Source organism: Lampris incognitus, chromosome 20 (assembly GCF_029633865.1).
Source record: "Lampris incognitus isolate fLamInc1 chromosome 20, fLamInc1.hap2, whole genome shotgun sequence".
NCBI lineage: Eukaryota > Metazoa > Chordata > Actinopteri > Lampriformes > Lampridae > Lampris > Lampris incognitus.
In genome coordinates, this window is record NC_079230.1 from 33,112,651 (window position 1) to 33,138,203 (window position 25,553).

At 48.3% G+C, this 25,553-nt stretch overlaps 1 protein-coding gene across 5 annotated transcripts in view; it reads left to right on the forward strand.

Moving 5' to 3' along the window:
* Window positions 1-25,553, forward strand: part of gal3st4 (galactose-3-O-sulfotransferase 4) — a 62,607-nt gene that overhangs the window by 26,382 nt on the left and 10,672 nt on the right. For 2 of the 5 annotated variants that reach the window (XM_056300668.1, XM_056300669.1), the window contains exon 1: window positions 24,010-24,336. The exons of 2 other annotated variants lie outside the window; for them this stretch is intronic. In XM_056300668.1, coding sequence (XP_056156643.1) covers window positions 24,314-24,336 — 23 coding nt within the window. In that variant the 5' untranslated portion in view covers window positions 24,010-24,313. Of the gene's footprint in view, window positions 1-1,563; window positions 1,687-24,009; window positions 24,337-25,553 lie in introns of those variants that run through there. One more of the 5 variants, XM_056300671.1, reaches the window with a different exon arrangement.

A 25,553-nucleotide genomic window follows, 5' to 3' on the forward strand; every position in this document is an offset into this window, starting at 1 on the left:
GGCCCGGGCCGGGTCGTGGTGGACTTCCCGGCCCGGGTCTGAAGAACGCATCTGAAAACCAGACTGTCTGCTCCAACGCCAACGTCTGGGAAACGTGTAGTGTTGCATTCGCTGGGTCTGCTTGTGTTTGTTGTAGATGTGCAGGGAACAGAAGCACACATGCTGCACGGTGTGGTGCTGCACGGTGTGGTGCTGCACGGTGTGGTGCTGCACGGTGTGGTGCTGCACGGTGTGGTGCTGCACGGTGTGGTGCTGCACGGTGTGGTGCTGCACGATGTGGTGCTGCACGATGTGGTGCTGCACGATGTGGTGCTGCACGGTGTGGTGCTGCACGGTGTGGTGCTGCACGATGTGGTGCCGCACGGTGTGGTGCCGCACGGTGTGGTGCCGCACGATGTGGTGCCGCACGATGTGGTGCTGCACGGTGTGGTGCTGCACGGTGTGGTGCTGCACGGTGTGGTGCTGCACGGTGTGGTGCTGCACGGTGTGGTGCTGCACGATGTGGTGCTGCACGGTGTGGTGCTGCACGGTGTGGTCCTGCACGGTGTGGTGCCGCACGGTGTGGTGCCGCACGGTGTGGTGCTGCACGATGTGGTGCTGCACGGTGTGGTGCTGCACGGTGTGGTGCTGCACGATGTGGTGCTGCACGGTGTGGTGCTGCACGGTGTGGTGCTGCACGGTGTGGTGCTGCACGGTGTGGTGCTGCACGATGTGGTGCTGCACGATGTGGTGCTGCACGATGTGGGTGTGGTGCTGCACGATGTGGTGCCGCACGGTGTGGTGCCGCACGGTGTGGTGCCGCACGGTGTGGTGCTGCACGGTGTGGTGCTGCACGATGTGGTGCCGCACGGTGTGGTGCCGCACGGTGTGGTGCCGCACGGTGTGGTGCCGCACGGTGTGGTGCTGCACGGCAGAACACACACCACCCATGCCCTGTTTCCCTTTGGTTTGTTCACATGACGCCTCCGTGTTTGCTGCAGGCGCAGCAGCACTGGACTCGTACTACACGTTCAGACCAGTTCAACTGAGTCTGGACTCACTGTAAGTGCTCTGAGCCGCTTCTGTCCTCAGTGCGGCTGTCTGGTGCTCTACTCCCGCCGCCACCGCAGCTTACAGGACCGGGGTGTGACTGTGAAATGAGGCAGATGTGCGTGTCTGTCCTCATTTGTTGTCTCATACTGTGTGATGTTTACCCCGTTCGTTTTTCTTTCATCTGATTGGTCCATCCAGCTGGAGGAGGAGCTCCGAGAGCGCCTCCTGAAGAACAGTGTAGGTGGTACCATCAGTCAGGAGCTGAAGGTCAAGTTACAAGAGGTCAGACTCTGTCCAGGAAACAAAACGGTAGAAATAAGACCTTCCGTGACAACCGGGAACGAATGAGCAGAGGGGCAGTTATCACTTGGCTAGTGCAGGTGTCAGTGTTTTATTCCCCTGCAGTTAAAACCGCCTGTTTTTATCGACCAAACAGCCCCTCTATGGTCCATAAAAACACTGCGAAGCCCCTTGAAGCAAATTTGTCATTTGTGATATTAGGCTATACAAATAGAGGAGAAGAGGAGGGCCAAAGAGGAGGTGTATGGATGTGGTGAGGGAGGACATGCAGGTGGCTGGTGTGACGGAGGAAGATGCAGGAAGAGATGGAAATGGATGATCCGCTGTGGCGCCCCCTAACGGGAGCAGCCGAAGGTAAGAGGAGGAGGGGGAGGCTATACAAATAAAGTTGACTTGACTTCCCTAAAACCAACCACCGGGTGGGTAGTTGAAAACTCCATCTCTTTTCACATTAGTGTGTAGTAGTGCACATTGTGTTTTAAAGCAGTTACTTCTTCTCTCCTTTGAAACAAAATGTGCAGAGACAGTCTCGTGACAAAACCCTTTAAGAAACTTGTCTTGCTAGATAGCACGCAACACCGAGCACAACACAAACACGTATCACACAGACGAAGGGGTGTAGCGGGTTGTGCTGTTGGTGATGCTGCTCTGTGGATAAGCAGCAGCGCACTGGGAGTGTAACTGGTCCAGTGATGGAGAGCAGGGTTTATGTGCAGGGGCCAGTGCATGAGCCATTTCCACCGTTTCTGTTGTACTGGCTAGTGAGTAATTAGTACATGCCATAGTACAAGGACAACAAGGATCCCTTTCTGTCAGACCGGATATGTGGCCTATCTTATACTGAAAATGCATAAATATAAGCAACTGAATCTGGCTAGCAACTTACTGCCTGCCTACAAACAGACGACGAGTGGTCAAATCAACCAGAAACAATACCCCCACTTTATAAACACCAACTCATGTTTGTAATGATTGCTGCAACATGTGCGATGTTTTATTTACCCGTCGTTTTGCATCTGTAGTCATGGAACATTTCCACATCTTGTGCTGTTTTGGAATGTATTGTATGAGGAAGTCTGCAGTTGCAGAGAAGTATGTAGGAGTGGTGCAGGATATGTATGAGGGAGGTGTGACTGGTGAGGTGTGAGGTTGGAATGACAGATGGTCTCAAGGTGGAGGTGGGATTACATCAAGGATCGGCTCTGAGCCCTTTCTTGTTTGCAGTGGTGATGGACAGGTTGACGGATGAGATCAGGCAGGAGTCTCCGTGGACTATGATGTTTGCAGATGACATTGTGATCTGTAGCAAGAGTAGGGTGCAGGTGGAGGAGAGCCTGGAGAGGTGGAGGTATGCACTGGAGAGAAGAGGAATGAAAGTCAGTAGGAGCAAGACGGAATACATGTGCGTGAATGAGAGGGAGGACAGTGGAATGGTGAGGATGCAAGGAGCGGAGGTGATGAAGGTGGATGAGTTTAAATACTTGGGGTCAACTGTCCAAAGTAACGGGGAGTGCAGTAGAGAGGTGGAGAAGAGAGTGCAGGCAGGGTGGAGTGGGTGGAGAAGAGTGTCAGGAATGATGTGTGACAGAAGGGTACCAGCAAGAGTAAAAGGGAAGGTTTACAAGATGGTGGTGAGACCAGCTATGTTGTATGGTTTGGAGACAGTGGCACTGATGAAAAGACAGGAGGAGGAGCTGGAGGTGGCAGAGATGAAGATGATAAGACTTTCACTGGGAGTGATGAAGAAGGACAGGATTAGGAACGAGTATATTAGAGGGACAGCTCAGGTTGGACGGTTTGGAGACAAAGCAAGAGAGGCAAGATTGAGATGGTGTGGACATGTGTGGAGGAGAGATGCTGGGTATACTGGGAGAAGGATGCTGAATATGGAGCTGCCAGGGAAGAGGAGAAGAGGAAGGCCAAAGAGGAGGTTTATGGATGTGGTGAGGGAGGACATGCAGGTGGCTGGTGTGACAGAGGAAGATGCAGAGGACAGGAAGAGATGGAAACGGATGATCCGCTGTGGCGCCCCCTAACGGGAGCAGCTGAAAGTAGTAGGAGTAGCAGTAGTAGTGGTGGTAGTAGTGGTAGTAGTGGTAATAGTAGTGGTAGTAGTAGTAGTAATAGTAGCAGTAGTAGTAGCAGTAGTAGTAGTAGTAGTGGTGGTGGTGGTGTAGTAGTAGTAGTAGTGGTAGTAGTAGTAGTAGAAGAAGTAGTAGCAGTAGTAGTAGTAGTAGTGGTGGTGGTGGTGGTGGTGGTAGTAGTAGTAGTAGTGGTAGTAGTAGTAGAAGTAGTAGCAGTAGTAGTAGTAGTAGTAGTAGTAGTAGTAGCAGTAGTAGTAGTGGTAGTATTGTTTTGGAATTGTTGGTTGTGTGTTTGATTGCCCTGTTGCAACGATACAAGTTCCCATCCATCTGTCTACTAAACAATTTAGCTGTTTACCAGAAAGTCTTACCGTGCCGTCCCTTCACCGTGTGTGTGTTGCTAACCCAACATGGATCATCAGTTTCATGATCAGGCCTTCTGGGCTGCCACCTGGGAGCTGCTTCTGCTAACCAGCAGGTCTTCTGCTAACCAACAGGTCCTCTGCTAACCCTCAGGTCTTCTGCTAACCTGCAGGTCTTCTGCTAACCGGCAGGTCTTCTGCTAACCAACAGGTCCTCTGCTAACCCTCAGGTCTTCTGCTAACCTGCAGGTCTTCTGCTAACCGGCAGGTCTTCTGCTAACCAACAGGTCCTCTGCTAACCCTCAGGTCTTCTGCTAACTTGCAGGTCTTCTGCTAACCGGCAGGTCTTCTGCTAACCCTCAGGTCTTCTGCTAACCGGCAGGTCTTCTGCTAACCGGCAGGTCTTCTGCTAACTTGCAGGTCTTCTGCTAACCGGCAGGTCCTCTGCTAACCGGCAGGTCTTCTGCTAACCTGTAGGTCTTCTGCTAACCGGCAGGTCCTCTGCTAACCGGCAGGTCTTCTGCTAACCTGCAGGTCTTCTGCTAACCAACAGGTCCTCTGCTAACCGGCAGGTCTTCTGCTAACCGGCAGGTCTTCTGCTAACCAGCAGGTCTTGTGCTAACCCTCAGGTCCTCTGCTAACCGGCAGGTCCTCTGCTAACCGGCAGGTCTTCTGCTAACCCTCAGGTCTTCTGCTAACCCTCAGGTCTTCTGCTAACCGGCAGGTCTTCTGCTAACCGGCAGGTCTTCTGCTAACCGGCAGGTCCTCTGCTAACCCTCAGGTCTTCTGCTAACCGGCAGGTCTTCTGCTAACCCTCAGGTCCTCTGCTAACCGGCAGGTCCTCTGCTAACCGGCAGGTCCTCTGCTAACCGGCAGGTCTTCTGCTAACCGGCAGGTCCTCTGCTAACCGGCAGGTCTTCTGCTAACCGGCAGGTCCTCTGCTAACCCTCAGGTCTTCTGCTAACCGGCAGGTCTTCTGCTAACCGGCAGGTCCTCTGCTAACCCTCAGGTCTTCTGCTAACCGGCAGGTCTTCTGCTAACCCTCAGGTCCTCTGCTAACCGGCAGGTCTTCTGCTAACCCTCAGGTCTTATGCTAACCGGCAGGTCCTCTGCTAACCGGCAGGTCTTCTGCTAACCTGTAGGTCTTCTGCTAACCGGCAGGTCCTCTGCTAACCGGCAGGTCTTCTGCTAACCTGCAGGTCTTCTGCTAACCAACAGGTCCTCTGCTAACCGGCAGGTCTTCTGCTAACCGGCAGGTCTTCTGCTAACCAGCAGGTCTTGTGCTAACCCTCAGGTCCTCTGCTAACCGGCAGGTCCTCTGCTAACCGGCAGGTCTTCTGCTAACCGGCAGGTCCTCTGCTAACCCTCAGGTCTTCTGCTAACCGGCAGGTCTTCTGCAAACCGGCAGGTCCTCTGCTAACCCTCAGGTCTTCTGCTAACCGGCAGGTCTTCTGCTAACCCTCAGGTCCTCTGCTAACCGGCAGGTCCTCTGCTAACCGGCAGGTCTTCTGCTAACCGGCAGGTCCTCTGCTAACCCTCAGGTCTTCTGCTAACCGGCAGGTCTTCTGCTAACCGGCAGGTCCTCTGCTAACCCTCAGGTCTTCTGCTAACCGGCAGGTCTTCTGCTAACCCTCAGGTCCTCTGCTAACCAGCAGGTCCTCTGCTAACCGGCAGGTCTTCTGCTAACCGGCAGGTCCTCTGCTAACCAACAGGTCGTCTGCTAACCGGCAGGTCTTCTGCTAACCTGCAGGTCCTCTGCTAACCGGCAGGTCTTCTGCTAACCGGCAGGTCCTCTGCTAACCGGCAGGTCTTCTGCTAACCCTCAGGTCCTCTGCTAACCCTCAGGTCTTCTGCTAACCGGCAGGTCCTCTGCTAACCGGCAGGTCCTCTGCTAACCCTCAGGTCCTCTGCTCTGCTAACCCTCAGGTCTTCTGCTAACCGGCAGGTCCTCTGCTAACCGGCAGGTCTTCTGCTAACCTGCAGGTCTTCTGCTAACCGGCAGGTCCTCTGCTAACCCTCAGGTCTTCTGCTAACCGGTAGGTCTTCTGCTAACCCTCAGGTCCTCTGCTAACCGGCAGGTCTTCTGCTAACCGGCAGGTCCTCTGCTAACCGACAGGTCTTCTGCTAACCAGCAGGTCCTCTGCTAACCAGCAGGTCTTCTGCTAACCTGCAGGTCTTCTGCTAACCTGCAGGTCCTCTGCTAACCGGCAGGTCTTCTGCTAACCGGCAGGTCCTCTGCTAACCGGCAGGTCTTCTGCTAACCCTCAGGTCCTCTGCTAACCGGCAGGTCTTCTGCTAACCCTCAGGTCCTCTGCTAACCCTCAGGTCCTCTGCTAATCCTCAGGTCTTCTGCTAACCGGCAGGTCTTCTGCTAACCCTCAGGTCCTCTGCTAACCGGCAGGTCTTCTGCTAACCCTCAGGTCTTCTGCTAACCCTCAAGTCCTCTGCTAACCGGCAGGTCTTCTGCTAACCCTCAGGTCTTCTGCTAACCGGCAGGTCTTCTGCTAACCCTCAGGTCTTCTGTTAACCAGCAGGTCTTCTGCTAACCCTCAGGTCTTCTGCTAACCAGCAGGTCCTCTGCTAACCAGCAAGTCTGCTAGTTTGGCAAGTTTAGCTGCGTCTTCCTTCATGGCTTGTCCTTTTATTAATCTTTGTCCAGCTTGATACTAGTGATGACTGATCTTAGCTGCAGTTGTTTTTATTACTATTGTTAATGTTTTTGTTGGTGAGTGATGCAGCGTACCTCTACAACTTCTCATTGCATCCATCAGTAGTTGAGCAAAACTGGACCTAACTGGGGGGGTGGGTGGACTGTAATCTGCCCTCGGCTTCAGGTGGATGTGTTTTGTTTCAGACGGGTCTCAGCTCTGTGTAAGTGTGTTAGTGTGCAAGTGTGTAAGTGTGTTAGTGTGTAAGTGTGTTAGCGTGTAAGTGACACAGAGAACAGAGAGAAGCTAACACACCAGCCTGTTCATGCAGCAGATCAACTTTAACAGTTTACAAACAAGATTGATGTACTACGGCATAACCCATCCAGCCGGCCCACAGACTCATCGGCCCAGCGGGATTCATCCCAGTCCTCCTGGTCCTGGTTGGCCCCTCCACCGCTGCGTTGTGAAGTTGTGTTGACTCTGACTTGTTCAGGGTGCAATAGCCTATATACACACACCGGGTGCAAAATGTGCATTACTCATCACAATGACTGCACTGTGTGTGACTCCCTGCAAAGTCCTGGCTTGACGTAGTAAACTGCATGGCTAAAGCCAAGTGATGGAGTACAAGACAGAGGTGAACAGAGAATAGTGGTGCAGGTGTAGGTGGTGCGGGTGTAGAAGAAAACATATTTTGCCAATTTCCTAAACAATGATAATTACAGTGTTGATAGCAAAAAAAACAACTTATAAAAGTCCTACAAAGTCATCTATTTTTAAATGCACCCACTCACAGACGTTTTTGGAGCACCCCAACCTCCACCCACCAGTTCTGTGCAGATGGTGCGGTTGGGCTCCGCAGACATGTAAAACACACTGGAACATTTTCATGCACGAATGAAAACATAGTGACAATTATTTCCACACTCCAAAATTACAGAATTAGTACTGTCAAAGTATTTTCCATCTTTTCTTTGCTGAGGGTTCATGCTATTTGGGAAAACTACACCTTATAAACTTGTATTTTTCCTCTTTAGTTTACCTGCAGATAATTTACCTGCAGATATTTTACCTGCAGATAGTTTACCTGCTAATAGTTTACCTGCAGATAGTTTACCTGCATATATTTTACCTGCATATATTTTACCTGCATATATTTTACCTGCAGATATTTTACCTGCAGATAGTTTATCTGCAGATAGTTTATCTGCAGATACTTTAGCTGTAGATAGTTTACCTGCAGATAGTTTATCTGCAGATAGTTTACCTGCATATATTTTACCTGCAGATATTTTACCTGCAGATATTTTACCTGCAGATAGTTTATCTGCAGATAGTTTATCTGCAGATACTTTAGCTGTAGATAGTTTACCTGCAGATAGTTTATCTGCAGATAGTTTACCTGCATATATTTTACCTGCAGATATTTTACCTGCAGATATTTTACCTGCAGATAGTTTATCTGCAGATAGTTTATCTGCAGATAGTTTACCTGCATATATTTTACCTGCAGATATTTTACATGTATATATTTTACCTGCATATATTTTACCTGCAGATATTTTACCTGCAGATAGTTTATCTGCAGATACTTTAGCTGTAGATAGTTTACCTGCAGGTATTTTACCTGCAGATATTTTACCTGCAGATATTTTACATGCAGATACTTTACCTGCAGATATTTTACATGTATATATTTTACCTGCAGATAGTTTACCTGCAGATATTTTACCTGCAGATAGTTTACCTGCAGATAGTTTACCTGCAGATATTTTACCTGCAGATAGTTTACCTGCACATACTTTACCTGCAGATATTTTACCTGCAGATATTTTACATGCAGATACTTTACCTGCACATACTTTACCTGCACATACTTTACCTGCACATACTTTACCTGCAGATATTTTACCTGCAGATATTTTACATGCAGATACTTTACCTGCACATACTTTACCTGCACATACTTTACCTGCACATACTTTACATGCAGATACTTTACCTGCACATACATTACCTGCACATACTTTACCTGCACATACTTTACCTGCACATACTTTACCTGCAGATATTTTACCTGCAGATAGTTTACCTGCACATACTTTACCTGCACATACTTTACCTGCAGATATTTTACCTGCAGATATTTTACATGCAGATACTTTACCTGCACATACTTTACCTGCAGATAGCTGGAAAACTGATCCGACAAAGTGGCCTGACAAGTCTTACTGTGACATCTGTGCATATTTCACTGCACTTCCTTGTAACATTCATCTTTTTATGTTACCTTCATTAATGATCATGTATTTCAACACATTTTTATGAATTATATGATTGCTTGTGAGTTTAATTTGAATTAGCCTATAAATGTTTGATCAGGATGTTGCCTGACAGAAAGTGTGTAACCCTTCCAGGTCCTCTTACATTACAAACATGTTACATATTTAATGTATGTGGATGAGTACATGTTTTGATGCACTGTAGTCATTTACCTGTGACTAAGTGTTTTCCAGAAACATACGTGTACTTTCCTTCTGCTTCCATACAAACAATATTTCTTCATGAAGCTGTCTATGTATTGATCAAATCGATGCATCAGTCCGTAGATCAATACACGTCTACCCACTTGTGCAGCCATCTCTGCAGTCATCATCATTTGGCTTCCCCCTCTCCAGAGCAATTCTTGACTACTTAATATTAATTAATATTAATAGTTAATATTTTGGTGGATGTTTATTATGAGAAATATCAGAAATGCTCGAGATACCATGTATACAGTATTTTGTGGGAAAATGCCCAAGATGTTCTATTATGATTTTCATAAAATGGTGAAAAAGTCAAGGGCAAGGACAGCTTTCTGAGGACATTGTAGTTTATTAAAAATAGGACACTTGACTTTCACCAGTCCGTCTTGAGAGCGCAGCCTGTAGCTGTATCACAACTGAGAAGGACACAGGGAGGACGTGAGGCTCGGTGAGAGCTGAAGAAGAGATGTAACATGTCTGGAATGAAACATCTCCGGTTGGCTGGTTGCCTCAGTGCCGGTCAGCCAAGTCTGTCCACTCAGCCCAGGGAGCCCAAAGTAACAGCAAGCCCCCTGGCGGTCAGTCAGCACCGCATCACTGCCCCTGCTCATCCACTGAGACTACCTGGGGCCATCGCTGAACATGGAGGAACCACAATCATGATCAGAATCAACTTTATTGGCCAAGTGCGTCTGTGCACATGAGGGGTTTGTCTGCAGCACACAGCAGCTTCTAACACTCGCACACAAGAACAAACAAAACCTGGAAGAAATCATGGACCAAAAACAACAAGACGTTGGAGCAAAGTGTGTACGCACAACACGTGCTGCTATAGAGTTTTGTTATGGGTGAGTGACCAACAACCTACGCCCATATAGTATACCGTATAGTATACCATATAGTATACCGTACATTATACCATATAGTATAACATATATTATACCATATAGTATAGCATATAGTATACCATATAGTATACCATATAGTATAGCATATCGTATACCATATATTATAGCATATAGTATACCATATAGTATACCATATATTATACCATATAGTATAGCATATAGTATACCATATGGTATACCATATAGTATAACATATATCATACATTATTGTTCATAACCTATATTGTCCATACACTATATATACAGTACCACATACAGTACCATGACGCTACAACCCATCATGCCCATATACAATGCTACATTCTCACACTATATTACACTATGCTATCTTATGTACCAGAAGTATACACTATCTAGTATACACTACTGTACTGTACATTGTACGTATACTGGTACCCTCTGTCATGTACATGTACCTCAGGCATGTATGTCAGTAAGCTGCTAACATGTATTCCAGCATCTCTGATATATTCTCTGCACCACTGCACCTCATCACCTCTTGTTCCTCCACCTGTATAAGTCAGTCCTTGTGTGTACATGTGAAGATTGTTGTGTTGTAGTGTTGTTATTCTATGTATAAGTCAGTCCTTGTGTGTACATGTGAAGATTGTTGTGTTGTAGTGTTGTTATTCTATGTATAAGTCAGTCCTTGTGTGTACATGTGAAGATTGTTGTGTTGTAGTGTTGTTATTCTATGTATAAGTCAGTCCTTGTGTGTACATGTGAAGATTGTTGTGTTGTAGTGTTGTTATTCTATGTATAAGTCAGTCCTTGTGTGTACATGTGAAGATTGTTGTGTTGTAGTGTTGTTATTCTATGTATAAGTCCGTCCTTGTGTGTACATGTGAAGATTGTTGTGTTGTAGTGTTGTTATTCTATGTATAAGTCAGTCCTTGTGTGTACATGTGAAGATTGTTGTGTTGTAGTGTTGTTATTCTATGTATAAGTCAGTCCTTGTGTGTACATGTGAAGATTGTTGTGTTGTAGTGTTGTTATTCTATGTGTAAGTCAGTCCTTGTGTGTACATGTGAAGATTGTTGTGTTGTAGTGTTGTTATTCCACCTGTATAAGTCAGTCCTTGTGTGTACATGTGAAGATTGTTGTGTTGTAGTGTTGTTATTCTATGTATAAGTCAGTCCTTGTGTGTACATGTGAAGATTGTTGTGTTGTAGTGTTGTTATTCTATGTATAAGTCAGTCCTTGTGTGTACATGTGAAGATTGTTGTGTTGTAGTGTTGTTATTCTATGTATAAGTCAGTCCTTGTGTGTATATGTGAAGATTGTTGTGTTGTTATTCTATGTATAAGTCAGTCCTTGTGTGTACATGTGAAGATTGTTGTGTTGTAGTGTTGTTATTCTATGTATAAGTCAGTCCTTGTGTGTACATGTGAAGATTGTTGTGTTGTAGTGTTGTTATTCTATGTATAAGTCAGTCCTTGTGTGTATATGTGAAGATTGTTGTGTTGTTATTCTATGTATAAGTCAGTCCTTGTGTGTACATGTGAAGATTGTTGTGTTGTAGTGTTGTTATTCTATGTATAAGTCAGTCCTTGTGTGTACATGTGAAGATTGTTGTGTTGTTATTCTATGTATAAGTCAGTCCTTGTGTGTACATGTGAAGATTGTTGTGTTGTAGTGTTGTTATTCTATGTATAAGTCAGTCCTTGTGTGTACATGTGAAGATTGTTGTGTTGTTATTCTATGTATAAGTCAGTCCTTGTGTGTATATGTGAAGATTGTTGTGTTGTTATTCTATGTATAAGTCAGTCCTTGTGTGTACATGTGAAGATTGTTGTGTTGTAGTGTTGTTATTCTATGTATAAGTCAGTCCTTGTGTGTACATGTGAAGATTGTTGTGTTGTAGTGTTGTTATTCTATGTATAAGTCAGTCCTTGTGTGTATATGTGAAGATTGTTGTGTTGTTATTCTATGTATAAGTCAGTCCTTGTGTGTACATGTGAAGTTTGTTGTGTTGTAGTGTTGTTATTCTATGTATAAGTCAGTGCTTGTGTGTACATGTGAAGATTGTTGTGTTGTAGTGTTGTTATTCTATGTATAGGTCAGTCCTTGTGTGTACATGTGAAGATTGTTGTGTTGTAGTGTTGTTATTCTATGTATAAGTCAGTCCTTGTGTGTACATGTGAAGATTGTTGTGTTGTAGTGTTGTTATTCTATGTATAAGTCAGTCCTTGTGTGTACATGTGAAGATTGTTGTGTTGTAGTGTTGTTATTCTATGTATAGGTCAGTGCTTGTGTGTACATGTGAAGATTGTTGTGTTGTAGTGTTGTTATTCTATGTATAGGTCAGTGCTTGTGTGTACATGTGAAGATTGTTGTGTTGTAGTGTTGTTATTCTATGTATAAGTCAGTCCTTGTGTGTACATGTGAAGATTGTTGTGTTGTAGTGTTGTTATTCTATGTATAAGTCAGTCCTTGTGTGTGCATGTGAAGATTGTTGTGTTGTAGTGTTGTTATTCTATGTATAGGTCAGTCCTTGTGTGTATATGTGAAGATTGTTGTGTTGTAGTGTTGTTATTCTGTGTGCAGTACACTGAGAGAGCCACGGAACCAGAGCCACATTCCATGTAGTGCGAACCTACATGGCCAGTACACATGGTTCTGGTTCTGATATATAGTCACCTACCATCCACCTCACAACTACATACTATGTTATATAACTATGTCACAACCACAACACTAACAGCAGTAACTGTCACCAGTATACAGCAGTCGAATGTGTATTCATACTTGTACAGTTGTATTGCACAGACATGTGTAACGCTCATCTGGTTTGAAGAGGTAGTGCACGTTGCAGACATGTAGGTGAGACATCTGGACCAGAGGGGTTGTTAACAAAGTGTCGTATGTACATAATAAGTGTGTGTCCCTGCACCATCCTGTTAGGTGTTCATGAGAGAGGTGTTGTGTGTGGAGAAACACTGCTCCTACGTCTGGTGGTTGTGGTGCACATTGCTCTGCAGTGCTTTCCACAGGGTAGGATTTAAACAAACAGGTGTCCTGTGTGTGTGGGGGGGGTGGGGGGTGGGGGGGGCTGTGTGTGGGGGTGGGGGGGCTGTGTGTGGGGGTGGGGGGGCTGTGCTGATCCTGCCTACCCGTTTCTGGGCACTAGAGGTGTACAAGTCCTGCAGGGTGGGCAGGGGAGCACCAATGGTTGTTTCTGCTCTCCTTACTGTTCGCTGCAGTCCGTTCCTATCCTGTGTTGTCGCTGCTCAGAACCGGACCATGATGGATGTACGCAGGACAGATCCGGTGTCCGGGGTGTAGAACCGGTTCAGCAGCTCCTGTGGCAGACCAAATGTCTTCAGCTGCCACAGCAGGAACATCCTCTGCTGGGCCTTTTTGAGGATGGAGTTGATGTTGGTCTCCCACTTCATCTTCTTTCACTTGTCATCTCAACAGTCTTGAACATGTTCAGGTCCAAGTTGTTCGGACCTCACCAGAGCACCAGCCACTGAACCTCCCACCGATATACAGATTCCTCTCCATCCTGCATGAGTCCGATGACCATTGTGTCGCGTGCACACTTCAGTGGTTTAACAGCTGGGTCCTTGGAGGTACAGTCATTGGTGTAGATGGAGAAGAGCAGTCGGGAGAGGACACATCCCTGGGGAGCACCAGAACCGGCTGTCCGTAGACCAGAAGTGACTTCCCCCACCCTCACCTCCTGTTGTTGTGTCCTCTAATGCTTGTATTATTATTTAGTTGTATTCTCATTTAAACCACTAGGTGTCACTGCTAACTTTTGAGTATTGTTTTTACCAGAAGGGTTGTTGGGTAGTGGAAAAGAAGTGACATACAGGGAACCAGGAAGTAGACTGGAAGCCATACATGCTGCAAGATGTTCATTAAGCTGTAAGCTAAACGTCATCCATGTTCTCCTGCGTACTTTATACCAGAGCCCTAGAAAGGGAGAGTTGCGTCAATGGGGGGTCAGAAGGCGAGAGGGTCACGTGGTTCGTGTAGCCGCCGAATACTTCCAAACGAAGCTTGGCGGCTCATTTAAATGAGCTGCTTAGCCGTGATTTCTGCTAACTACTAACCAATATGTTCAGATTTTTACATTTATATATAGATATAGATATATATTCCGACGTGACACATATTCTATGCGCACTGTGTGGAACTATCCGGGGCTCCCACGATCCGCCATTGCTGTTAAATAATTGGCCCCTTGACGTCCACGGAGTTGACGTAACTTTCTCCTTCGAGGGCTCTGCTTTATATGCCATCCAGCTCTACAAATTGGCGACGAGGTAACCCGCCTGCTATACTACAAGTATAGATGACTATTTTTTTTTCCAAAGATGGCTGTGAATGTACCCAGTCCTGCCCCATTTCTGCCTTGTCCTGGGAAACCTGCTATCCAGTCCAGGAGCACATTTCACTCCTATGGCTAATGTGGTAGTGAACGCCACACACTCAGAAAACGAGTTCAAGGCCCACATGAGGCTGTTATTCAGTATGTGGCTGCTTGACGACAGCTTGCTCCATCATGTGACTTAGGAGTTAAAAGTGATGAGATGTTGCACGATCAGCTTATTGAGTACGTCTCAGATGCACACATTAGAGAAAGGCTGCTGCTAGAGCCTAGCCTCTTTCTAGACAAGGCTATCACAACTGCCAGTCAGATGGAGTCTGCAGCTGAACAGGCTAAATGCATGGCTGGAGAAAAACCCAACTTACAAGTACAAGCTGTGCAAAAGAAGTCACATCGACCACGGTACCAGAATAAGCCGTCTACACGTGCACCTACCGCTACGACCACAAAGTCCTCTCATACATGTTCCAGATGTGCATCTGACAGCCATCTAGCTAATGCCCCCTCATGCCCTGCTGCTAAAGCAACCTGCAAAACCTGCCACAAGATGGCACATTTTGCCAGAGTGCGTCGCTCCGCTCCCACCCATCCAGTGCGAGAAGTGGAGGTTCCAGAACTGACTGTTCTATGCATTCAAGGGTCTGCTCACACAGCTGATAAAATACCATGCAATGTCAAAATCCAGCCATCAGACTCACCAGCCCAGGTCATGGACCTGGTTGTTAACACAGGGTCATCGGTGTCCATACTGCCCAGCTCTGTGTTTAAAGAGCATTTCAGTGAGTCACACTTAGCGCCACCTACTGTTCGGTTGGTCACATACTCCAAGACACACATACCTGTGTTGGGACGCCTTTCAGCTACGGTGTCCAGACATGACATCACCGTCCCAGCAGTCTTCTTCGTCGTGGAGAATGGAGCGCCGTTGCTGGGTATGGATCTGATGAAAGTGCTGAACATCCACATAGTAGGTGGTGCTGTAATGTCTCCTCTTCCTCTTGCTACTGCTCCAGATGCCGCTGTCAAACACCTGTCTGCCTCTCCTCCGCTCATCGGCTGTGCTAAAAACTTTGTGCACCGGGTCAAGGTTTCTGCATCTGTAACCCCGGTCCGACAAGAACTGCGCCGCCTGCCCCTGTCTGTGAGAGGTGCTGTCACCGAAGAGACAAACAGGCTCCTTGCCGCTGGTGTGACCGAGAGGATCGATGCTTCCGCCTGGGTGTCCCCTATCGTCGTTATGCAGAAGAAGGAAGGAGGCATTCGTATGTGGGTGGATCTCCGGGAGCCAAACAAGGCTGTCGTGACAGACTGCTATCCACTCCCACACATAGATGAGCTGCTGTCCACTCTGCTGGGAGTCGCAGTGTATTCAACGATCGATCTGGCAAGGGCCTACCATCAGGTAGGAGCCTCTACGTGAGGAAAGTCAGGACCTCACCGCTTTCATTACCCATGATGGTCTCTTTCGCTATTGCCGTGTGCCGTAGGGCCCCTCCTCTGCACCACCTGCATTCCAAAAGATGACGGCTACCATCCTGGAAGGTCTGCCAGGAGTGCACAATTATCTCGACGATACCATCATCTACGGAGCCAACAGCACAGAGCATGCTGCTCGTCTGAAGACAGTCCTCCACCGTCTGAAAGAGGCAGGTTTACTCCTGAACGAAGAAAAGTGCTGCTTTAATCAGTCGAGTCTACGCTTCCTGGGTCACGTGGTGTCTGCCCAAGGCATCATGCCCGACAAAGAACACACTGAAGCTCTTCTGAACGCCCCAGCTCCAACAGAGGCTGCTGCACTGTGCTCTTTTCTGGGCTGGTTGTCATGGTTCTCGACGTTCATGCCGAGCTATGCGACAGAATCGGAGCCGATGTGCGCATGCGTCAGAAGAGAGATTGATTTTCAACGGACAGCTGAGGCACAGAAAAGCTTTGAGAAAGTGAAGTCAATCCTGGTGAACAGTGCCGCCCTTGTCCTCTTCGACCCAGCCCTGCCAGCCGTGGTGTCCACCGATGCCTCAGGTTACGGTTCAGGAGCTGTGGTCGCCCAGCTTCACCCTGACGGCACAAAACGCATGGTGGCTTTTGCCTCCCGGACCCTCACCGCAGTGGAACGTAAATACTCCACTGAGGAAAGAGAAGCGCTGGGATGGGTCTGGGCAGCTGAGAAGTGGCGCACCTACTTGTGCGGTCATAGATTTACCTTACGTACCGATCACCAGGCCCTCACAACTCTGCTTACCATGAAAGGTATGGGCCATGCTGGAATGGGAATTGCAGCACGCAGGTCTGCCAGGCTCTTGACCTATGACTATGATGTGGTCTAGATCTGAGAACTCCACTGCTGACTGCCTCTCCCATCTTCCTCTACCCGTACCTGCCGACCCTGCTCTGGATGCTGAGCCAGAACTGGGTCCACACGTCACTGCTGCTCTTGGTGCTTTGCCCATTGCTGCCTTCGAGGCTGCTGCTGCTTCACTCGCGCCAGGAGATTTCTGCCATCCGTGTACAGATTGCTCGGGGCTGGCCAAGGAAAGTGAAAGCGCTGAGTCCAGATGCTGCTCCACACTTCCACATACGTCATGAGGAATGCATCTCGTTGCACCTACGTTGAATGTTATCAGTCAATTAAATGGCCTGTATCAGTTGTCATCAGACCGTAGATACGAGGTTGTATGGGCCTACTCTACCTCCTTATTGGCTCAGTAGGCCGTTAACGTCGATTCGTTCGTTTGATCACGGCACGTCTCAGTCACGTGACGTGGACGCAGACGTGTTTCTTTGCAGCAAAAACAAACTAATGTTAAATGGCTGACATATCTTTAGGGTTAGGGTTAGTTGTTAATTATCACAATAACTTACAAATTAAACATATACATTCACTCAACGAAGATTATGAAAATAAAATGCACATTTCTCGAACGCATTTTAATGCAGAAACCTTCTTAAAATATTGCTTTTTCAACTGAGAATAAAATATATGTCAGCCATTTAACGTTAGTTTGTTTTCGCTGCAAAGTCAGTGATGTGGATGCACGTGCCGTGATCGGAGCCTTGGCCGTGACCAAATGAACTAATCGACGATAACGGCCTACTGAGCCAGGGAGGAGGTAGAGTAGGCCCAAACTATCTCATCTCTATGGTCTGATGACGACCGATAACATTTGAAGCGGCGCACCAAGGGGAGCTAATGGCTGAGAGAGTACCACTGGTGGCCAAAGATGGATACCCTGGTCTACTCTACAATCCAGTCGTGTGAGCCCTGTCAGTCTGCGATGCCTCGCTCTGCTCCACTTCAACCAGTGCCTTTCCCAGACAGGCCATGGCAAAAGCTGACTATTGATATCGTCGGGCCTTTTGAGACAGCTACGTGGGACTGTCGATACGCCATCACCCTGGTTGACTGCTACAGCAAATGGGCAGAGGTCCGTTTCTGTGCGGATGTCACAACAAAGGATGTTACGTCCTTCCTCTCCACTGTCTTCAGCAGACATGGCAACCATAGTAACTGATAATGGTCCTCACTTTGTATCTGCTGACTTTGCTACTTTCTTGGTTGAACGGGACATTGCACACTACAGAGTCTCAGTGACCTACCCTGCTGCAAATGGTGCCATCGGGTGTTTCAACCGCGTCCTGAAACAGAGTGAGCAAATGGCAGTCTCACAGTCCGAGCCCCATGGAAACCTGCCGTTACTGTCTTCCTGATGACTGATTGTGCCACACCGCATGCTGCTACTGGCCTTTCTCCCTTTCAGCTTTTGTTATTCGTCCGTCGCAGCAACGAGGACCATCTAGTCCTCCTTTGATGGATGGCAGATGACTTGCGCGATGATTAAAGTGAGGAAGAGTTACGCATCATCGACACCACCTACTACCAGTGGCAAGACTAGCGAGATGACTGGCACTGGAGACAGATGCAGATTTTTCCTCAGGGTTTCTTTCCGAAGCCTTTCCCGTAACGAGTATACCCGCAAGATAGCGGAGGTTTTAAATCAGAGTTTTCCTTCTCCTAGATGAACTGCCTGACAAGGCTAACGAGCTTCTTCACCTGGGTTTGAAATCAGAGTTGTCCTCCCTTTTAACTACTGCATGGCCGGAGGATGCGTACGAAGTTGAGTGTTCTGCTGCCCTCACGTGCTGACCGTGTCTCGGATGAGCGAGTACGAAGGAAGGTCACACGCCACCAAAACAAGATGAAGTCTGGTCAGAAGCGAGGTGCGCTCACTCCGTCTTTTCAAGAGGGGGATCGTGTGCGAGTGAAAACGCCTTTCCATGTGCCCGAGGCTCACCCGAAGTTTGGCAAACCTCAGCGAATTCGAGAAAAAGGTGGTCCAAAGCACATCCCTACTGGAGGATGGTCAACGATGGAATGCCTGCCATCTAGCTCCTGACGTCTCCACAGTTCCAAGTCCACAGGACACTCCTGCTCCACCCACTCTTCCATCCTCTCCAGACCGTCCACGAGTCAGAAGGAAGCCTGCTTGGATGCAGGACTATGTGACTGCTTAACTGTGGGCCTCAAGACAGACTACATACAAGTATCCTTTCAGTTTTCCAAATGTAGAAACACACCTGGGTTGTGTTGATGTTCTGTTATGTAGAATAACACATAACAATGCTGGCTAGAGTCTATGGGTAATAACACTCTTGGTTATGTACACACAATGTTATTTTCTAGGTTGTGTTTGTTATTTCTTACACAGTACTGCATAGAGACAAGGAACAATCTATATGTGTTACCTGTGTTGCAGGTTTACTAAAGTCATTATTTTACGTCAGAGGACATTTCTTTTTGTTTTTTACAGAGGGTTAATGTTGTGCCCTCTAATGCTTGTATTATCATTTAGTTGTATTTTCTTTTAAGCAACTAGGTGTCACTGCTAACGTTTGAGTATTGTTTTTATCAGAAGTGTTGTGTAGTAGGAAGGAAGTGACATACAGGGAAACAGGAAGTAGACTGGAAGCCATCCATGCTGCTATATGTTCATTAAACTGTGTGCTTGGCTTGCTTATGTCTCGGTGGTGAAGTGCAGCCAAATGTCCTATTCACGGACGAATAATGGTGCGTAGTTCTTTTCGAAAACATATTTATTTAAAACAATTTATTTCACTAACAGAAAGAATCCTAATAACATTGAAAGATACATTATATGATGTTTTTTAAAAATATGTTGTTAGAGACCCCCACAGATCTAGAGTTTTACAGCTTTCAAGGGAGCTAATGCCTCCTTCATGGGAGCTCAGCTCCCACTGGCTCCCACGTAATTCGAACACAGTTTGTACTGCGAACTCTCGCAAAGTGATTGGCTGTGCCACAAGCATTGCAGGCCTGGCCATATGCTGAGCAGTGCTTTCTTCCCCACTCGTGCTGTGCCACAGTATTTGCATGTGGAGAGGCCCCCACCTTGTGATCTGGGGTTCCCACTCATTTCCTCTGTAGTACTGGCTGATCTTTTGAATGCTTTATGTATTTATTTATGGTTTCTCCCGTTTTCTCCCAATTTAGTGGCCAATTGCTCCCTATTCTTGTTCCAACACCCACCCTCGTACTGTATGCGTTCGCCAACTGCATCTCGAAGGGGACGCCTCGCCACTTTTGTGTCAAGGCGACTCCAGGCCGAACCACTGCTGTTTCCGACACACACAGAGACGCGTTCATGTGACGAACACAAGCCGACTCCGCCCCCCTCCCGAAGACAGCGCTGCCATTGCTGCTTCATCGAGTAGTCGGATCTGACGGGACCGGGGCGTGAACCCCGGTCCCCGATCTTTTGAATGTTTGTTTCCCTACAACATTGACATTGTCCACGAGTGGTCTCTCCTGCTCCATGGATCTCAACTGCAAATCCCTCAGCTCTGCTGCTCTGCATGCTTCAATAGCCCTGGCTAGAGCCAAGTCCTTTCCCCTTAACAACCGTCTGCCTGTGCCCTCTTTAGCAATGCCGATGACTATCCTGTCCCTGATTACGTCATCTCTTAGGGCTCCATATTCACACGTGGAAGCTTTCTCCATGAGCCGTGTCACAAAACAGTCTATTGTTTCAACTTCCTGTTGTTTACAACAGCAGAAACGTAGCGCTCATAAATCCCATTGTTGGCGGGGTGGAAATACCTTTCCAATGAGTCCAGCATGCCGGTCACGTCTTCTTGCTGTGCGTCGGTCAGATGCAAGTTGTGTTTGTAGACATGTCCACATTCAACCCCCATGACCCTGCTCAGAGTCGCCGCCTGGACCTTCTGGTCCTTGTCCACCAGCCCTGTGGCTGAAGCATAATCTTCATATTCTGCTCGGAAGATTTCCCAGTTCGCACCCAGGTTGCCCCTGATCTTCATGGGGGCTGGCCCCGGGGGGTATGGTGGCGGCCATGGCTATTCACTGCTGTTGCTGCGGTACGGCTAGCTAGCATTAGCAACCACAAACTTGCAAAACTCGCTTGACGGCTCAATGTCCCCTCAGCCACCCAATCGCCGAATCAAAGGTCCACTTCTGACACCATGTCTGAGCTAGTGGTGTGTAAAAACGAGGCGTACTCCCAGTTAACAGTTAAGGGGCTCTAGTGTCGAACTGTAATTTTATTTTTTCCAATTTTCTCCCCAATTTGTATCCGGCCAATTACCCAGGTTCTCGAGAACGTCCCGTTCGCTGCTCCACCTCCTCTCCACCGATCCGGGGGCGCCCCGACCGACCAGAGGAGGCGCCAGTGCAGCGACCAGGACAAATACCCACATCCGGCTTCCCACCCGCAGACACGGCCAAGTGTGTCTGTAGGGACGCCCGACCAAGCCGGAGGTAACACGGGGATTCGACCCGGCGATCCCTGTGTTGGTAGGCAACGGAATAGACCGCTACACCACCCGGGCGCAGTGTCGAACTGTAAGTATCAACAACACAGAGGTGAACTGACGTGTTCCACATCGTGTTCCACTGACATCCACTGGGTGGTGCTATAATACCACCCGTAACAGAAGGTAACGGAACTTGAGTAGGTGGAAGCTGATGGCCGGAATGAGCAGGTAGGGGAGGATGAACAGAATAGAAAAGAAAATGAAAACAAGGAGAACAGGGATCCTAGCAAATTGGCTGGGCGAGATATGAGTTGTGCTTGGACGAAGCAAATACAGCAGCCTGCTGTCAGAGGGGCAGAGTCTGTACTCGAGGAAGAGGAAGAGCTGCTGTTGGACGACGAAGAAAATTAAAAAAGTCTATTAAAAGGCCACAGAGGGTAGACAGGAAAAGTTAAAAGAAAAGAGGGTTTCAAAAGGTAAGAAGCCATCCTCCTCTTCATCTGAGGAGGACACTGAAGAAAGGGAGTGTGAGTTAGTTTCCACTCCTCGTACACAGGTGGACACTGAAGGGAGCTGTGCTTTCCTGAAAGTCAGGAAGTTTTTACAGGTCACCAAGGGTTGGAGGGCGGTCACATTACTTTCCAGACTTGCAGCTTTTTGTTGACTCAGTCAGACGTTTTATGAAAAACACAGGGGATGTGGAAGTAAACACATTCACTGACCAGGAGACCTTCAGACTGAAAAAACTTGTACAGAAAGGAAAATGGCAACTCCTTGATGACGTTTAAGACGAGTTTGGTCGACGAGTGTGTTGCACTGGACGAGCTTCCTCTTACTGCTGCTGGAGGAGCCACTGATTCATGGGGCCAGGCTGGATGTCCACGACTGGTGCTCTCCAGGACGTTCCCAGAAACTGCAGCAGGATCAGGACTTCACAACACCGAGGCTGTAGCTCAGCTGCTCAACATGAGGTCTACATGCCACACAAGAGGCTTTTTAAAGCTATGAAGTAAAACACTGTCTGAAGAAGAGCTGATGATGATGATGATGATGATGATGAGGGCCTTCGACAGGGGAGCAGAGCTTCCACACAGAAATGGCCTCTTTTTGTTCTAGAACCGGGGGTGGTGTGGTGCATAGTGGGAGTTGATGAAGATGTTTTTGTTTTATTTGTGTAATGAGGGCAAGTCCTGGCTGTATTACTGGCTTTGTTTTATTTTATTTCTTTGGTATGTGTAAATTGTGTAAACTCAACACCCATTGCACGTTGTGCATCTTGGGAGAGAGCTCCTCCTCTGGTGCTCTCCCTGAGGATTCGTCCCATTCTTTTCTCCCTGTTAAAGGGGCTTTTAGGGGGTTGTTCCTCATCCGATGCGAGGGTCTAAGGACAGGATGTTGTGTTGCTGCGTATTTTGAAGTTCTGTTTTTGCAAATCCTTGTTTAGACTACTGAGTGGTCTTTTTTTCCTGAAACTTTTATTTTGTGTGGCGAGATGAATGTGTTCGAGTATCAGCTGTTGGACTGTAATGTATTCTGAATAAATGTACCTTTTACAATCAAATCTCTCTCTCTCTCTCTCTCCCCCCCTCTCTCTGTCTGTCGCTCTGTCTCTCTGTCTCTCTCCCCCTTCTCTCTGTCTCTCTGTCTCTCCCCCCCTTCTCTCTGTCTCTCTGTCTCTCTCCCCCTTCTCTCTGTCTCTCTGTCTCTCTGTCTCTCCCCCCCTTCTCTCTGTCTCTCTGTCTCTCTCCCCCCCTCTCTCGGTCTCTCTCTCTCTGTTTCTCTGTCTGTTTCTCTGCCTCTCTCCCCCCTCTCTCGGTCTCTCTCTCTCTGTCGCTCTGTCTGTCTCTCTGTCTCCCCCCCTCTCTGTTTCTCTGTCTGTCTGTCTGTCTGTCTGTCTGTCTGTCTGTCTGTCTGTCTGTCTGTCTGTCTGTCTGTCTGTCACCTGTCTCTCTGCCTCTCCCTCGCTCCCTCAGCGGGGAGGATAAAGGCTCCACAAGCACACCAACTCGCCTCAAGTGCGTCCTCCTCCCCCCTGGTGCTAACAAGCCCCAGCGACTCTGTCCAATTTGCTCTTCTTCTTCTTCTTCTTCTTCTTCTTCTTCTTCTTCTTCTTCTTCTTCTTCTTCTTCTTCTTCTTCTTCTTCTTCGGAATCAGTTTCCGGTTTGAACATGTGTGGCTGAATTAGTCTTATATTACCACGTGCCATGGTGTAGCGTGCAGCGGGAAGCACAACACAACACAACACAACACAACACAACAGAACACAACACAAGGTTACTGTGCCTGATGACCAGAGTCGCCTGTGACCAGGTGTAAGTACTGCAGGCGAGGGGTGGGGGTGGGGGTGGGGGCGGGGGAGATTTGAATCGAGGGCGGGGATAATTCGCATATTCATATGATTCTGGATTGATTTCTTTTTTTAATGAGGGAGGGAGGGAGGGAGGAGTAGATGCGGTTTTTCTGGATTTGAGCAAGGTACTGTAACTTATTTGCAGAAAGCAAACACATCTCACAGTGTATTTATCATATGACGCAGCAGAGCGTTTTATGAGTGCTAATTAAAACACGACTGGAGGGACTTCAGCGTGCCGGACTCGGCGGGGGCCTGACTGGGCACTGTCCCCTCCAGCAGTCACTTGGCGCTGGGCAAAATCAGTGCAAGTAGGGATTCGTGTCGGGGCAAAAACAGCGCTATGTGCGTAAGGTTCAGAGTTGTGATGGAGTATAGTGTCCCGGCCATCACCTGCAGCCGGTTTCTAACTAGCCAACAACCTGGCGTCCTAGCTGAAGCCGTGTTTAACCGCCACTGGAGTCCAGGTTGTTCACTCCGGCGTCCGTGTCGGGTTTTTCCTCGTCTTCGTGTCCCTTGGCGCCGTGCGCCCCGATGCGCCTGGTTACCTCTGGATACGTATGGCTGCCAGCATCACAGCAGCGGAGGGAAGGGTGGTCGAGTGACGTCATAGCGGCGCCTCTGACTCAGGCGGTCTGCCCCGTTCCTCTGTGCACATAAATCCGAGCCCTCCTTTCTCCGCACCAGCCTGCTTACCGGGATCCCGAACAGCCACAGAACCCAACAGCTCATCCAGTTTGTCGTGGAAGCCCCGCCCTCAGCGTTGGGCCAGAACCAGAACAAGGAGAAGAAGGAGTCAGGCGAGCGAGACGTCGCCGCCCGCCGCCCGTGCTTGAGCGGCAGTAATGGCTTGATTTGTCACGTCAGTGGATTCGCTGCAGCGGAGACCTTCGAGATGCACCGCGGTCATCGCTGCCGCCGAAAGCAGCCGCAGTACACCACCGTCACGCACCCCGGGCCGGCTCCATCGCGATGCTTTTCAGACGGAGGACGAGGTAAGAACCAAACGGTCTCGTAATCCGAGAGCTAGACCCGAAACCCGGAGGCGAAACGGAACAAGTCCGGCGAATAAAAAGAGGCGCAGGCAGGCGGCGCGAGGGGATGAAACAAAGGAAGAGCCTGTGTGCTCATGCAGATGGTATTGGCGCGAGCGTGCTCGTGCTCAGCAGCCGGGCAGCATGCATTATGTAAGTTATGCGGTCGATACGTGGGAATGCAAGGTCGATCATATTACCCAATGGCTTCTTTGTCTGCTGTACAGCAGCAGCCACGGTTTGGAGGGTCCGGGGGTGGTGGCCTCGGGGTAGCAAACTATCCTCGTGCATGAAAGCTCTTGTTCTTCATTCACGCGTGCTACGGCTTCATCACACGTCCCTTATCTGTATTATGTATTTGGTTCCCGACTCGAGACGCTCGGCTGCTGTTGTGGTGATGGAGCACGACAGCGAGTGCTGAAGAGGCTGTGGTGGTACAAACCACCGGAGGCGGGTTGTCCTGCAGACCGCGTCCTGTTAAACGTGCTCACTTTCTTATGCATTCGGTCTCAAAGTGCACGCAGGTGGACCGATACGACCTTATCGCATGCCTTTCCCGCTCTATAAAAACATACCGGCCTCCTGGTTTTGTAAAATCCCTTCTTTTTTCAGTGTCATCTTTGCAACTCTGCCTTCTGCTGGGAAGCATTCCTTACACAGTGGAAAACCAATCTGGTTAGTCAGGCGTCCATGCCGCTGCACGCATGCAGCCAGCATGCCCATGCAGCGTACCTGCTGCAGGCATTCCCACCCTGCAGAGAAGTTGTCTTCTCTTACAGCCACACATCGCGTGTGTATCGGCGCAGACTTGCAGACAGAGAAATGGTGCAGTCTGTCACACTGTGGGTTTGGCGACTTCCTATATTGAAACCAAATTGGCCGCAGCTCTGACATTTACAGGGGCAGATGCAATATTTTGACATGTCAGCAAGGCTGCTTCAGAGAGAGGACAGTCTCAGTCTTTGTGCTGCTTTTCGTCTTTGCTTTCATTTTCCCCCCCTTTGTTACAGCACAATTTTCCCCTACAAAAGGTAAAACCAGGAATGCCTGCAGAAAACCTTGGATGGGGTGGCCACAGAGCAGCTGGTGATTTCCTTTTTTGGGGGGGGGGTCAAATTGTTAAAATTCTGAGCACAATTTTTTAAATACACATACAGCTTATAGTTATACAATTAAGA